The sequence below is a fragment of the Alligator sinensis genome, unplaced genomic scaffold (genome assembly GCF_000455745.1).
Source record: "Alligator sinensis unplaced genomic scaffold, ASM45574v1 scaffold274_1, whole genome shotgun sequence".
Classification (NCBI taxonomy): Eukaryota; Metazoa; Chordata; order Crocodylia; family Alligatoridae; genus Alligator; species Alligator sinensis.
In genome coordinates this window covers 1,599,751-1,613,933 of record NW_005842124.1, presented here as the reverse complement: position 1 = coordinate 1,613,933, position 14,183 = coordinate 1,599,751, and the positions used below count along the sequence as shown (strand labels likewise).

Genomic DNA, 14,183 nt, shown 5'->3' with positions numbered 1-14,183 from the left:
AAAGCTGGAAGCTATGCATACTGTATCTCCAAAGCCCAGTTATTTTCTTGTGCATATGATGTGTCATATCATATGATGGCATGAAAGGAAATAAACCTTCTAACACACTATCAACTGGCTGTCATGCATGCCACTGGCTTGTTTGATGTGCCAGCCCTTATCCAGACTTCCAGTGCAGGCTCAGAAACAGCAAACGTGGGCTCAATGTGATAAACATTTGCATCTCACATTTGTTGCAGTTAGGGCTTGTCTGGCTAAATATATTACTTTTGTAGAATGGAAGTATTCAGTATCAAACTCATTTTTTTCTGGAGTCTATTTCATACCCACAGCTGTTTAATATTAACAGTGGAAAGCCTCCCATGAACAGTGAATATAATTTTAACTAGACCTCATTGATAACGTCTCCAAAGAAGTTTCTGAATGAAATTTTTTGGTCGTGTGAAATCATGACGATGTTTCAAGTAGGTCCATATGTGTTCAGAATGTATTTGCTGGATTTTCTGCATTAATAGACATGGCTTTGAACTCTCAAGTCCACCTTGAAGCATAGTTTACAGCTTGTCAACATAACTGATCCATCATGTCTGCCTTATTTTCTAATGAGACTGAAAATTCATGCAAACTGGACATTTTCAAATAAACATTTTAAAAATCTACATATTTTGATGGTGTCTAGTAAATAATATTTTATACTTCAGATAGGAATGGTTAAGTCACAACTGTGCTAAAAGAGACTGAATACAAGTTTGGAGAAATAATGCAGAAAAGTACTGAAACACAGAGTCCATTTTTGTGAAAAAAACATGCCAAAGATATATCTAACCCAGTGTTCATGGGAGGGGCCAGAGTAGATGCATATTTTAAAATACATAAATACTAAGCCAGGTCAGTGAATCTGACTGAATTATGCTGGTTGCAGAGCTTGAGCGTGGGGGAGGGTGACTCTACTCCACCAGATCCTGGGACCTGCAAGCTCTACCAACCAGAGCAACTGGCTCCAAATTACTGAAGCATAAGACACTGAACCATGGAATTCTGTATCCCTGTGCTACCCTCAACATGTTCCCTCCGCCTGCTGAAGCCTAGGGGTGGCTGGTGACAGAGAGCTGGATATGCTGGTTTTACTCCATCCAGGAATTTTCCTACACCAGCTGGCTTCCCAGCTGCTTCTAGATCTGCTGTCTGAGCACTGCAGAACAAACAGATGGGGGACAGACGATCTGACAATCAATCTGACACTAACATGCATTTTGCCAGTATCCTTTTCTCCTGTCATCTGCCCCAGGAACAAAAAAGAAAACGCATTAACAAAAAGTTTAAATTCCCATACCACATGCCTACTGCTCTGTGAATTCATTACATCCACCCTACCTCACTTCAACTGTTATCGGTCCCAATCTTGCAAACACTACATTCATGTGTCACTTTGTAGATCAGGACCTTAGATTGTATGATAGCTGTAGCACTCCCACTGCGTGTTTATACAAGGCAGAATGACTCCTTTGGGACCTCTATAACAACACGGGTTCACTGGCTGCGTAGATAAGGCCACACTTTGTTGGACAGCAGTATGACGGTGGTACTATAGTTCTGCTGTGAAACAGTTTACTGTACAAATGATACTCACCAACTTATCGGATCCACTCTTTTTATGTACTCAGCGCAGAAACAGACATTGTCAAACTGAAATAGATCAGCTGTGGTGGGACACGGGACAGGTCTGAGGAAAGTGACATGTGAATGCAAGTCCCCAGCTCCTGTGTGCTTCCACATGAGGACCCCCACCGACCTGTGTCTCCATGTGAAGCATGGGTCAGCATGGGACAGGTTCCAACTTGGAGGCACAGGGAGATGGGAGTCCCTCAGATCCTGTGCTTCCCCATGCCTCCCAGGGGCATCTCTCTAAGTGGGAAAGTCCAGGATTCCACACTTATGGGTGCATGCTGGGATATCCTGGGGATGCACCTCTATAAACAGGGAACATCAGGCTTTCCCCAGCATATTTCCTTAAGCAGGGAATCCTGGGCTTTGCCTGTTTATGGTGACATGCCTGGGAGGTCCAAGAGTACGTCTCAGTAGGCAGAGAAACCCTGGCTTTCCCTGCTTACAGAGATGCACCCCAAGATTCCCCAGGGCATATCTCCATAAGAGAGGAAAGTCAGGAAGGCACTCCAGCAGCTTGAAGGGCCCAATCCTACACAGGAATTCCCTGGGGTGTGCAAGATCAGACTGTCAGGGGGGCAGGCAACTCTGACTGCACATGCTCTCCCACCACCAAGCAAACAGACGTCCGCTGCAATAAAGCAGCACAATCTATTACTACCTTTGTCACAGTCATGAATTCTGGGCATTTGTGGAGCAACAAAGGGTATGGTCTATTCCACCTTTGTGCTGCCATAAAAAAATGTATGGCAGCCCAAAGACAAGGAAAGGCGACATCTGTTTCCATCCTCAGAGGTGGATCTGCTCACTTAGGCAACTAAAATGAGAGGTTTATTTTTACCACTCTTAGAGCAGTACAGCTACAGAGCCAACAGTTAAGATATGAGCTAGACTTTATTCCATTCCATGCACTGTCAGCAGCATTCTGTATCAAGTTCCAGTTAGTTACACCTGAGCAGCCTGCCTCACTCGTATGTAATCATGGATCTCAAGCCTGGCAGAGCGGGGTATTGCTACTACAACATTCTTTATGGCCTTAACATGTATATTGGCAAGGTGATATCTATTTATAATGATGCTTCGAAGATTATCCTCCTACCATATTGCTATCACTTCGGCAGCATCACCCCTCTACTGGAGCTCCTCCACTGACTGCCTACTCTACTCCATTAAGCATAAGCTACTTACTTTCACTTTGAAGGCTCCTCAAGGGTTTTCCCTCTTTACTTCTCATCACTTATTCTGTATCAAGATACTAACCTCACATGTCCATTTAGCTCATGTCACCAGCCTCCACTGCCCACTTACCAGTTTCAAATTTAGTTCCTCTCATGCTGCCCCCAGGTGCCCATTATAACCAATTGCAATCCTCTCACTATCCTTTAAATCCCAGAAGTAAATTAGGGGGTTGTTGTAGGTAAATTGCAGTTGTAGTGAGACTACCATCTGTCACACTGCCCAGTACTATCCTTGTATTCCCCTGTCTGGATCCCTTTATAGTCCTCATGTGAAAGACTGACACTATCTTTTGTTCCGTTTATACCATATTACTTGATACGAAGATGAGGTTGTAGTCAGTGCCCCCCCTCCTCTGAAGGGGGAGGAAGTCCCTTGTCTTAGAACAGAGTGGGGGGAAGGAGAGGGGAGGGGAGAGAAGAGAGCTGCTCTGGCCTGCCATCTCTCCCCTGCAGCCTCTCCCCACCCCCACTCCACAAAGCCTCTGGTCCCCTGACTGCTCCTCTCCTTCCCCCACTACTCTTGCTCTATGCCAGCAAGCTCCATGCATGCTGCAGCCTAGGGTATTAAGCAGTGGCACACCTGCAGCCTGGCTCCATATCAGCAGTGCATACCCCACATGGCTATGGGGCCACAGGCCTGGGCCCCACTCAGTGTCCCAGGCTAAAATGGGGACAGAGCCTGCTGGCACAGAGCACAGGCAGATGTGGCAGGAGGCAAGCTGCTTGACCTCTCCACATGACCTGCTTCCCCACTGCCTGCCCCCTCTGCAGCAGTGGGAGGGATGAATTAAAGATGAGTCTCCAATAATTAGATTCTGTACATGGAAGATTTATAATTATTGGAGGGTTATCTTATCTTAGATTCGAATAAACATAGTATATCCTCTCAAATCATGGTGTCCTGCTCCACACTTACCACTTCTATGGGGTATAGTGATACAAATAAATAGCAAAGGGGGGGGCAGGGAGTGGGGGGGGATGGTTAGATAGAGAGAGAAATCACATTTGATTTGAGAGGTCTAACAAAGCCATGATGCAGGAAAGCTAATCCAGATGAAGTACCTATAGGATTTCCTACGCTCAAATTTAGACATCTAACTTTGAGACTAACCACAGCTTCCATTGAAATAGAAAGGAACCACAAGTGCTCTTCACCTCTGCTAGTCTGACCACACAGACATGTGCTGACAGTATTGATCTTCATAGACTTCATAGATTTCAGGGTCAGAAGGGACCTCAGCAGATCACTGAGTCTGACCCCCTACCCTGGGCAGGAAACAGCGCTGGGGTCCAGCCAGCTGTTTGTCCAGCCTCTTCTTAAAGACCCGCAAGGTAGGGGAGAGCACCACCTCCCTTGAAAGCCCATTCCAGATTCTGGTAACCCTTACCGTAAAGAAGTTCTTCCTTATGTCTAGTCTAAATCTGCTCTCTGCCAGTTTGTAGCTGTTGTTTCTAGTTACTCCAAGGGGCACTAAAGAAGTTCTTCCTTATGTCTAGTCTAAATCTGCTCTCTGCCAGTTTGTAGCTGTTGTTTCTAGTTACTCCAAGGGGCACCTTTGTAAACAGAGTATCTCCTATTCCTTGCTTGCCCCTCCGACAAATTTGTAGACAGCCACCAAATCCCCTCTCAGCCTTCTCTTACGGAGGCTGAAAAGATCCAGGTCCCTCAACCTCTCCTCACAGGACCTATGCTACAGGCCCCTAATCATATAAGTGGCCCTCCTCTGGACACTCTCAAGGTTATCCACATCCTTCTTGAAGTGCAGCGCCCAAAATTGACTGCAGTAGTCCAGCTGTGGCCTTACCAGTGCCTCATAGAGGGGAAAGTATCACCCCCCCAGACCTGTTTGCGATGCATCTATCAATGCAAGATAGAGTACAGGTAGCTCTATTGATCATTTTGTCACATGGTTGACTCACATTCATCTTTGAGTCAACTATGACTCTGAGATCCCTTTCTGCTGCTGTGCTGCTTAAAGTCATCCCCCAATCTTTGTGTGTTGGCGATTCCTTCTCCTTAGGTGCAGTAATCTGCACTTATCCTTGTTAAACTGTATCCTATTTTGGTCTGCCCACTTTTTCAGCTTGTCCAAATCCACCTGAATCCACTCCCTGCCCTCCAGTATGTCTGCTTTGTCCCATAAGTTGGTGTCATCTGCAAATTTGAACAGCGTGTTCACTACACCCTTGTCCAAATCACTGATGAAGATGTTGAACAGCACTGGCTCAAGGACCGAGCTCTGGGGAATACCACTGCCCACATCCTTTCAGGTTGCTACTGACCCATCCCCCACCACTCTCCTGGTGCATCCCATCAGCCAGTTTGCCACCCACCTACCTGACTGTATAATAATTATCCAAAGTCACAGCCGCTCAGTTGTTTTGTTTTGTTTTTTTTTATGAGAAAGGGATGTGACACCGTATCAAAAGCTTTTTTAAAATCCAAGGATATAACATCAACCTCGATTCCTGCACCTAAGAAGTTTGTGACCTGGTCATAAAAAGAAACAAGGTTTGTCAGGCAGGATCTACCCACTATGAATCCATGCTGGTTACCTTTCAGCATTACTTTTCCTGCTGGACTCATGCAATGTATTCCTTAATTGTTTTTTCATCTTTGTGCATGACAGCAGATATCCAAGTTTGAAAAAATTGGTCAGTTTAAGTAACCTTCCTTGCTGTCATTAGCAGAGGCACTCAGGCCAAAATTATCGTTTTTGAGAGACGGAGTTGTCTTCATCTTTGAAAGTCACTGTCCTTTGGTCCAAAATTCATTAACCCTTAGGACATGCTGCAAAACCCGATTTTTAAACAGTTAAAAAAAAATAGCTACCTGGAGGGACAAGTTCTTTTTATAGTTGTTTTACTGATTGTCTAGCAGAAAGCAACAGCTTTGGTTCTTTTCAAATTGGCAAGCAGCTTTTGATTTATAGGAGGGCACATGTAGTTTAGGATAGACATCAGATTTATAAAATATTTTATAGCTCAAAATTTGTTCTTACACCCTTTGTAGATCAGCACTGATCTACCACATTGAGATGCTTTAAACTAAACAATGCTGTTTAGTTTAGCTGTTAATCTATTAGAGAAATAGATTTTGTTAAAGTAAACATTTGTATGGGCCTGTCTATATTTTTACGGCATTTGAAAGTTGTGCATTTAATAGTTCCACTGTGAACAGCTTGCACAATACAGAAACATGATGCGGTTTTCTCTGCCAAATGTGACCATATGCTTCAGTAAGTTAATCATTTTTCAACAAGCATTTGGCTTCTAGTAGCAAAACCAGATCTACTCAAAAATAAATAAATAAATAGCCATCTATACCACAAAACTGAGTTAGTGTTAAGCTGCAGTACACCTAATGAAATTACAGTTAAACATTTCATAGGAAACCAATGGAGACGAGAGGAAACAACACTAGCTTATGAAACAGTGACAAGCATGAAGTGTTTTTTAAAAGCTATGTCTCCACCGATTTGCGTTTTGAGCTTACTAAAACTGAACAAATAAAATCTCAAGGGTTTGATAAAATGAAGTTACTCCCCAAAAGTTCATCATCTAATAAAATAAAAGTCTTAGTCTGTCTGTCTGTAATGTTTTTGGGCAACTGCGCATACGCTGCCAAGAGGGCAGGCAGCAATTGGCTGTGCGGCCCTAAGTTTAAGCTGCTTCTGGGGAAGTTTGTGGTGGTGTTGAACACACCCCAGCTGAACGAGCAGTGGGACTTCCCCACATCTCCCTGCCTGAGGACAAAGGATGGGGAGGGGAATCATAGTAGTGGCACCCCGCAGAACAGCCAACTGGGAGGGGGAGGCAGCAGGCAGGGAGGCAGACACAGACTAGGAGAATATGGAGTGGCAGGGGAGGGCGGGTAGAGCAGCAGGGCGGGGTGGAAGACACAACACACGCGACACACGATAAGGGGAGGTGGAGTGAGGCTGGACCCAGAGCAGCAGTAGTGGGGAGCGGGAACAGACCAAGCAGCAGGGAGGCAAGGTAGAATAGGTCCAGGCCCAGAGTGGGTAGGGCAAGATATAATGGGCCAGACCTGAAGTTGTGGAGGGTAGATTAGAGCTGGACCTGAAGTGGCAGGGGGTGTGTGGAACAGGGCACAGGGCCAGCCCAAGAGCAGCTGGGGGGGGGGAGGGTAGAGCAGGCCCAGACCTGGTAACAGACTTCAGATGAAATGTTTTAAGCAGAGGACTGACTGTACTGACATGGCCAAACAGGGAGTTAAAAAGTTAGCTTGTAACTATTACTATGTTCTCACCCTGAGAGAAGTTTAACATTAACCCCTTGTTTCCCCTTAATGCCTAAAGCACCTGTAGTTTAACCTTCAACAGTTATGTCATTGACCAATCAATATACTTATAGGAGTCAACAGAGCAATTTAATTTATGTCTGGGTGTGTTGACAAGAATATGCAGTACCCCGAGTACAGAAGCACGTTTGATAGGTCAGAAAGATTTGGATAACTTAACATGTACAGTACGAGTCTAAAATTGTCAAGAATTATGACAGTCAACTCTGGTTCCTAAACAGCAGGTCCTGTTATGCTAGGGGGTGAAAATGGAAGCTTCTCTGCAGAAAAACAGGACTATTTTCTATATTATCTAAGATTTGGCCAGACTTGGCTTCAAGATAAATATTTACTTTTCTTTAAAAAGTCACAATAAGAAATTTTCCATTTTACATATTTTATTATATGCCAAAATGTACTAAATATGGGAGCTTGCTTGTATACAAGTTACTCAAAAATGTGTTTGGGTAAAGATTTGATTAGTAATCTGACTTCAGACTTTTGTTTTTTAGGTCCGTTCAGTTCAAACAAGCTGCAAAGATAATTAATGTTGTGTACAAGCAGTAACTGAGAAGAGCTGCAAAGTTCAAGGAGTTTTCAAACATTACAGATCATAGACCTCAAATCAGTAAACATAATACAAAAAAAGAGAAATCACAAATAAAAGCAGTCACAATATAAAATAGCAGCTCCACATAGCCTTTTTCAAGTTTTAATTTTATTCAGAAAGTGTCACTTAGGTTCAGTTTGCCTCATTCTTTGAAGCCTCATCAAAATTTTCAACAAGATCTAGAAAGAGAAGAAATGTTGAAACAGTATTACAAGTCTCTCAGCACTTTCGCACCAAACCTAGAGACAATTTTGAAGTATTTTGTAACTTTAGCATTTACAAACTTTCAATACAACTATACAAACCTAATATGGCTTTATAAAAAGATCTTTGACTTATCTACTTCAACATTTAATATAACTGCCAATGTCATTTGCTTTGTTAGAAGTTATACTTTCCAAGGTACAATCAAGCATGTTCGTATTTGTGTGATGGGGAGCAGAGGGGGAATGCAGTTTCTTCCCCTCTTTATAAAAAGAGTTATTTTTAATCTCATCCATAAGAAAATAGGATTTACAGTTTTACAAAAAAAGAGAAATGAAATAGAAGCTCAAACCAATGGTCCGTCTAGTCTTACACGCTGTTTGATGGCAGCAAATATCAGATGCTTGGAGGAAGGTGTGAAAAATTCTACTGCAGGCAACTATGGAATAATTTGTCCACAGGAAATTTCTAACAGCAAGAGGTTGCCTAAATCTCCAAAGGCATGCAGATTTATATTTTTCACACAAGAACATGAAAAATGATGTACTCACATTATGCAACACTTATTTTAAATCCCACTGATTTTTGGTCTCAGTGCTATGTTACATTGCACAGGCTCCACATTTTACTGGAAGACTCATCCTTTCCCCTCACTTTCCATTTTGAATTTGTTCTTACCTGGAACTTCATCGTCATCATCTTCACCAGTAGCAAGTGGTGCTTTTCCATCCACAGCTATAATTAATTACAAAAAAATAAGCTTAAATATACTACATTTTACAAAAAGCTTTAAATACAAAAAAAGTATTTTGTAATGGAAAGCCAAACTGTGATCTGGAACTACATACTAAAATATATTTTTAGCAGGAAAGAGCCCAGATTTAATCAAACAATTTTGTAAAGTAAGACACTAGATTTATGTTGGAAACTTGAAAAAAAGTGTTACATTCTTCTGCTACTCATCACATCCATTAGAAGAGAATCAGCATATCAAGAAACAAAACTCTTATACCTCAGTGTAATCAACCCTGCACTGCATGTTAAGCTACTTGTACTGTCAGATATAATGATTTATCCAGACAAATGCTGATATTTCACCCATATTTATTAAGCACCAGTTTAACCAACTCTATTTAGTGACTCTCCATGATCATCCTATTTCCAAACATTAATAAAATAAGGAAGTAATCTTTACCATCCCTTCCTACATATGGTAGGAATATTTAGGTTTGGAATAGATTTCTGCCAGAGGTGGTTCAAGCACCTACTTTGAACACCTTCAAGAGACATCTGGATGTTTATCTTGCTGGGATCCTATGATCCCTGCTGACTTCCTGCCCCTGGGGCAGGGGGATGGACTCAATGATCTTCCAAGGTCCTTTCCAGTCCTAATGTCTATGAAATCTATTTTCCTACCCAGCATGATTACACTATGTCCCAGCATACTAGCCCTAGCTTAATCTAGTTACCACACATAACAGTGAAGATGCAGCAGCACAGGCTTTATAGTGTCCTAGCAAGAGTGCTAACAACATTTAGAGAGAGTTTATAATTTAATTTAGTCCTGTATCTTCGCTGGTGTAACCTCAACTTTTGTAAACTAAACTAGCACACGTATGTCAACACATGCTACAGCTACACCGTAAGGAGCCTGAATTACGTGTATACAGGCAAGTGATCTCTTCAGTCAGCCGAATCAAACCTTCCCCAATCTTCACAAATATTGAAAACAGGCAGATGTCAACGTCATGCCAAAATTACTAGGTCAGATCTCTGGGAAAGCAAGAATGAATTCAAGCCTCATTCTTCTGGATACAAACACCAGGAATATATTGCTGCTACCCTTCTTTCTGGTTATACCAGCAGAAGGCTGTTAGCTTTTAAAACTTCAAGAACAGGAAAGCCACAACTAGTTTCACCTGCTGGAAAACAATGATGCTAGTCAACCTTCCCCCTCATTCTCCATACTGCCCATAAGTGCCCTAACCACTGCACAGGGAAAGGCTAGGGTTAACAAAGGTATCCTCCTCCTATTTCTAAAGATGAACCAAAAAAGGAGCAGGAACAGGAAGATCCTGCAACTTGTCATTTCTCCTCTCTCCCCCCTCCAAGCCCTGCCCTGTTGCCCAGCAACATGTATGTGTGATTATAGGGATGGGGTGGGGGAAGGGGGTTAGAAGCAAGCAAAATGCTTCCTTTTTTTTCTACTCGCCTCTCCACATGTGGCAATAGTGGCACCAATCTTAGCACCTTCCCACATTACATTAGGACTTCAGAATAGCTAATAATGCCACTTGCCCAACCCCTTACCACATTAATCAAAGAATTTGTAAACTGAAACCCTGACCTCGTAAATTCTCACCAATTCTGCTTCCTTATCTTATGGCTACTGAAAATCCTTCCCCAGACACCCGCAAGCCTTACTGGAGCCTGCAAGCACAGCTCCAGAAGAGGTTTATGTGAGCCAATCCAGTCTGAGGCTAAATACAGCACAACTGCTTTAATGAAAACAACTTTTCTAGACAAGTTAAATCACCAAAATTTAACAAGTGTGTTCAATTAAGTTACCTATTCTAATCCCTTATATTTTCCAGTAGTTTAATTTCCTAGAGTTTGCCCAAATGTAATGCAGGTTAACGTGTACACTCTTCTATTTTGACAGAACCCATGCTGGAAATACATGTGCAACCAGGATCTAAGAATCAAGTTTCTAACTTAAACAAGTGTAGTTTAAAGAGTTTTGCAATGTATGGGTGGAACACTAAACTTTTACTGAAGCTCACTGCAGTGATAAACATAAGCTACAAAGCAGCTTGCAACAAACAGCAGGTTGAGGTTGCTACTTACGTTGCTTAGGTAAAGCCTCTGCCAATCTCCTCAAGCTGGTCAAACTGTCAGCTCCAAGCTGGTTTAAGATGCTAGGAAGCATTTCTGTGAGCTGCTTTGTCTCAGCATGGCCTGTAATAGTGAAAGTGTTAGCAGCCAGAGATGCCTGAACTTTAGGGTTGTTGAAGTGGATGACTGTCCCCTGGTTGGTAAACATATTAACCTGCAAGGGAAAAAAAAGAAAAAAGAGTCAGTTATTTAAACAATAATTTTGTAATTCCTATTACAGCCAAAACCATTGCTATTACAGCCAAAACCATTGCTTGAGCTCTCATTTAATGATGGCTTACTTTCAACATGTGCGAGATCTGTAAAACAGAAATAACAAAATAGGTTTCTACAAAAGAAAGTTTTAATAAAGCAGTTACCTCTTCAATACCAGAGATGTTGTTGACTCCCAGTTTCTTTAAAGAGAACTGAAGTTTCTTGTCATCTGCTGTAGCTGTTCTATGGACAACCTTCTTCTTTCTGCGAGCAGTACCCTTTGGGAAAGAGAACATGCTCCATTTACAGAACTGTTTTAAGATAACTAAGGACCTTTAATTTCACACATCATTCACTGGACAATCACTGTGTGAAGTTATATAACCGAGAAATTGGTACAGTTGGCTCAAAATTCCCAGTTTTGTGCTTGTGGTGTTAAGTAAATATTTTGCCAAGTTTCAGAGCCTTACTAAGTATAGTTTTTTTCTAAGAAAGTTCATTAACTTTCCATAAAATACTTTTATTTCTTAAAAATTAAGGGGAAAAAAAGATTCTTTACTTGGACTTAATCCAACTTCTGATACAGTCAACAACTTTAAGGAACTCATCATAGTGAAATCCACTATAAAATATAAGGTGCAAAAAACCATTTCCTTAAGTTAAGGACACTCCATAACTCTGCTTGCACCACCAGCTTTCTACAAACACAAAAATGTTGATTTCTGCAAGATGCAGTTATTTGGCAGGGCTGTGGCCTATTTTCTTTCCCCAAGGCAGAAGAACAGATGCACTTCATGAAGTAAAATGGCTTCAGTGACCTTCGATGTAACAAGATATTAGAATGTCTCCAAATACATCAAAATCTAGGTTCTCACTGTCTGAAACTGGAAGGAGGCAAGGTAGATATGCACCTTTATAGACTAAGATGTGCACAAGAGTGGAGTGTAAGTCAGGGGTGGGCAGGATGCAGCCCACCAGGCCATTCTATCTGGCCTGCGGGGCCCCTAAAATTTTTTTGAAAATTAATATTTATCTGCCCCTGGCTACCTATCATGCAGCCCTCGATGGCTTGCCAAAACTCATGAGCAGCCCTCCACCCAAAATAACTGCTTGCCCCTGGTATAAGGAGAGAAAAATCAGAATACAAGAGATAAATGGAGAGGGAGAAAGAGCACACACACATGTCCCATACTTAGTTTGCATGGATAGCAACTGCTTTCATCTTTAAGGAACTGAAGCCTGTTAATGCAAACTCCACAAAACATGTCCCAGCATGATCAAACTCTATGTATGGACTCCACCTCTCCATTAAGAATGACTGGGCTGCTGCTGGCCATATACAAGATATGGAAGATGCATCTGACTACTTCGCTTGAAGATAATTGCTGCCATTTAGCAGTAACTCTGAAAACTATATATCCTACTGTGTGTAATTTGCAAAGTGATACAGTAATCCTGTATTTCATAACCTAAATGGATTTAAAGTTATTTTGCCTGATTTAGATCCAAACTGAAATACTGACAAGCCAGTCTTACAAAACAGTGAGAAATGTTTTCCACCCCAGAAAGTTACTACTATCTTTTTCTGTAAGGAAAGAAAATTGGCTTTTCTTCATGAGTAGACCAATGCTGGTCTCAAATGATTTTATGCTGCTGTATTAAAGTACTTCTAGTAGCACTGGAATCCAAAGTCCAGTCCACTTTAAAGTCAGGAAAAAGGAAGTTCATTTATTAAAAGTGTTGCTATTCTTAAGACCCATAGGAAGGCTAAACTGAAACATCCCCAAGTTCAAATACATTCTAAACTCCACTGCTTTTAATGAAATTCATACAGCATGCCATGAATTCTATTTACTAGCTGCAAGCCCAATGTGTGCATTTAAACAACTGATTTACAGATATCTACAATCAGTACAATTATATCTGGTATACCTGCAACAGCTATGTAACTAAACGCCTCGTCCAAATAATACAGCAATTTGCAGTTGGACAAGTTTTTCTACATACTTGTGAATAACTATGATCTGCAAAAATTAAAACCACACACATGCCACAAAACCACTCTACACAGCCTGTGTTTTTTTAAGTTTGCTTGGCCCTGTAATAACAATTTTTAAGCCACTTTCAGAGCAAATAAGGGATGCCTTAAAAAAAAAAAAAATCTATACATCTGATCCCTCTACCCAGGACCTCTTGAGAATCTCTCAGTAATGTTTCATAGAAGCAGGACATTCCCTTGATTTAGGGTGGCTGATCTGTGTTGTGTCAGGGTTAATGATAGCCTTATGTAGAGTTTAGAATATGGATTGCATAGGATGGTTTGAATAGGGAAGGCCTGGCCCCAGGCCCCCTAGGGGGGTCCTAAATGACCTCTGGAGGTCCCTGCCAGCCTTACTTCTCTATGATACCCTACCAGTATGAATTTTATGCAGATTTAAGTAGGTCCTTCCCAACAACCCCTTTTTATAAAGTATGAGCTGCATATCTTCATTCATGCAATACCCAATTCTGAATGTTTCTTTAAAGGCAAATCAAAATTGTAAAATAAACGGAGCCAACCCAGTTAACAACAGTCCAGGTTTAGGTAGAGAAAAATGTGTCTATTGTTTTCATTTGGACTTTACTGTAGAAAAAAAATGGAGGAGCTTCCTCAGCAGCAGGCCCTGCAGCTCTTTGCAGTAACAAGGGGAGGCAGGAAGGGAAGAGAAAAAACAAACTGATGGAAAAAAAGACAAGAGCTGGCTTTTCAAGAGCCCTGTCCGCCCCAAATTAAAGCTGGAGAGAAACCAATGGATAATGTTGTTACACATTGTCAAGTATTAACATCACAGCTGGGTGGCTCTCAGTAGAGCTGGGCAGATGTTTCAGTAGCAGGATAACGACATTACCTGGGACCGCTTTAAGGTTATTGTGCGACCCCTCTGGGTATCAGGGGATAAAAGCTTTGCCCCTGCAGCTGAGCTAGTGGGTGGTGCAATTAACCCGTGAACTGTGCGGTAACAACTGTGCACTTGGAGTCGGTCTGTGTTTATTGTGGGAGTCACCTGCGAACCGCATCATACACGTCGGGGGG

General features: G+C 41.9%; 1 protein-coding gene across 1 annotated transcript; it reads right to left on the bottom strand.

The window, feature by feature from the left end:
- Window positions 1–7,586: 7,586 nt before the first annotated feature.
- BTF3 (basic transcription factor 3) lies at window positions 7,587–11,421 on the bottom strand. The gene is made up of 4 exons (XM_006024908.3): window positions 11,275–11,421; window positions 10,868–11,069; window positions 8,699–8,755; window positions 7,587–7,995 (listed from the first exon to the last, which is right to left on the bottom strand). The coding sequence occupies exons 1-4, from the start codon at window positions 11,404–11,406 to the stop codon at window positions 7,949–7,951; spliced, it is 438 nt and encodes a 145-aa protein (XP_006024970.1). The 5' UTR covers window positions 11,407–11,421; the 3' UTR covers window positions 7,587–7,948.
- Between the last annotated feature and the right edge of the window lie 2,762 nt (window positions 11,422–14,183).

What these genes read in the sequence shown, in the direction of transcription:
- BTF3 (XM_006024908.3), bottom strand. Translation starts at nt 11,406, where the DNA reads ATGTTCTCTTTCCCAAAGGGTACTGCTCGCAGAAAGAAGAAGGTTGTC. An exon ending in ACATCTCTGGTATTGAAGAG is followed by an intron (nt 11,070 to 11,274) that starts GTAACTGCTTTA and finishes TTTCCCTTGCAG; the next exon opens with GTTAATATGTTTACCAACCA. An exon ending in TGATGACGATGAAGTTCCAG is followed by an intron (nt 7,996 to 8,698) that starts GTAAGAACAAAT and finishes TTCTCTTTCTAG; the next exon opens with ATCTTGTTGAAAATTTTGAT.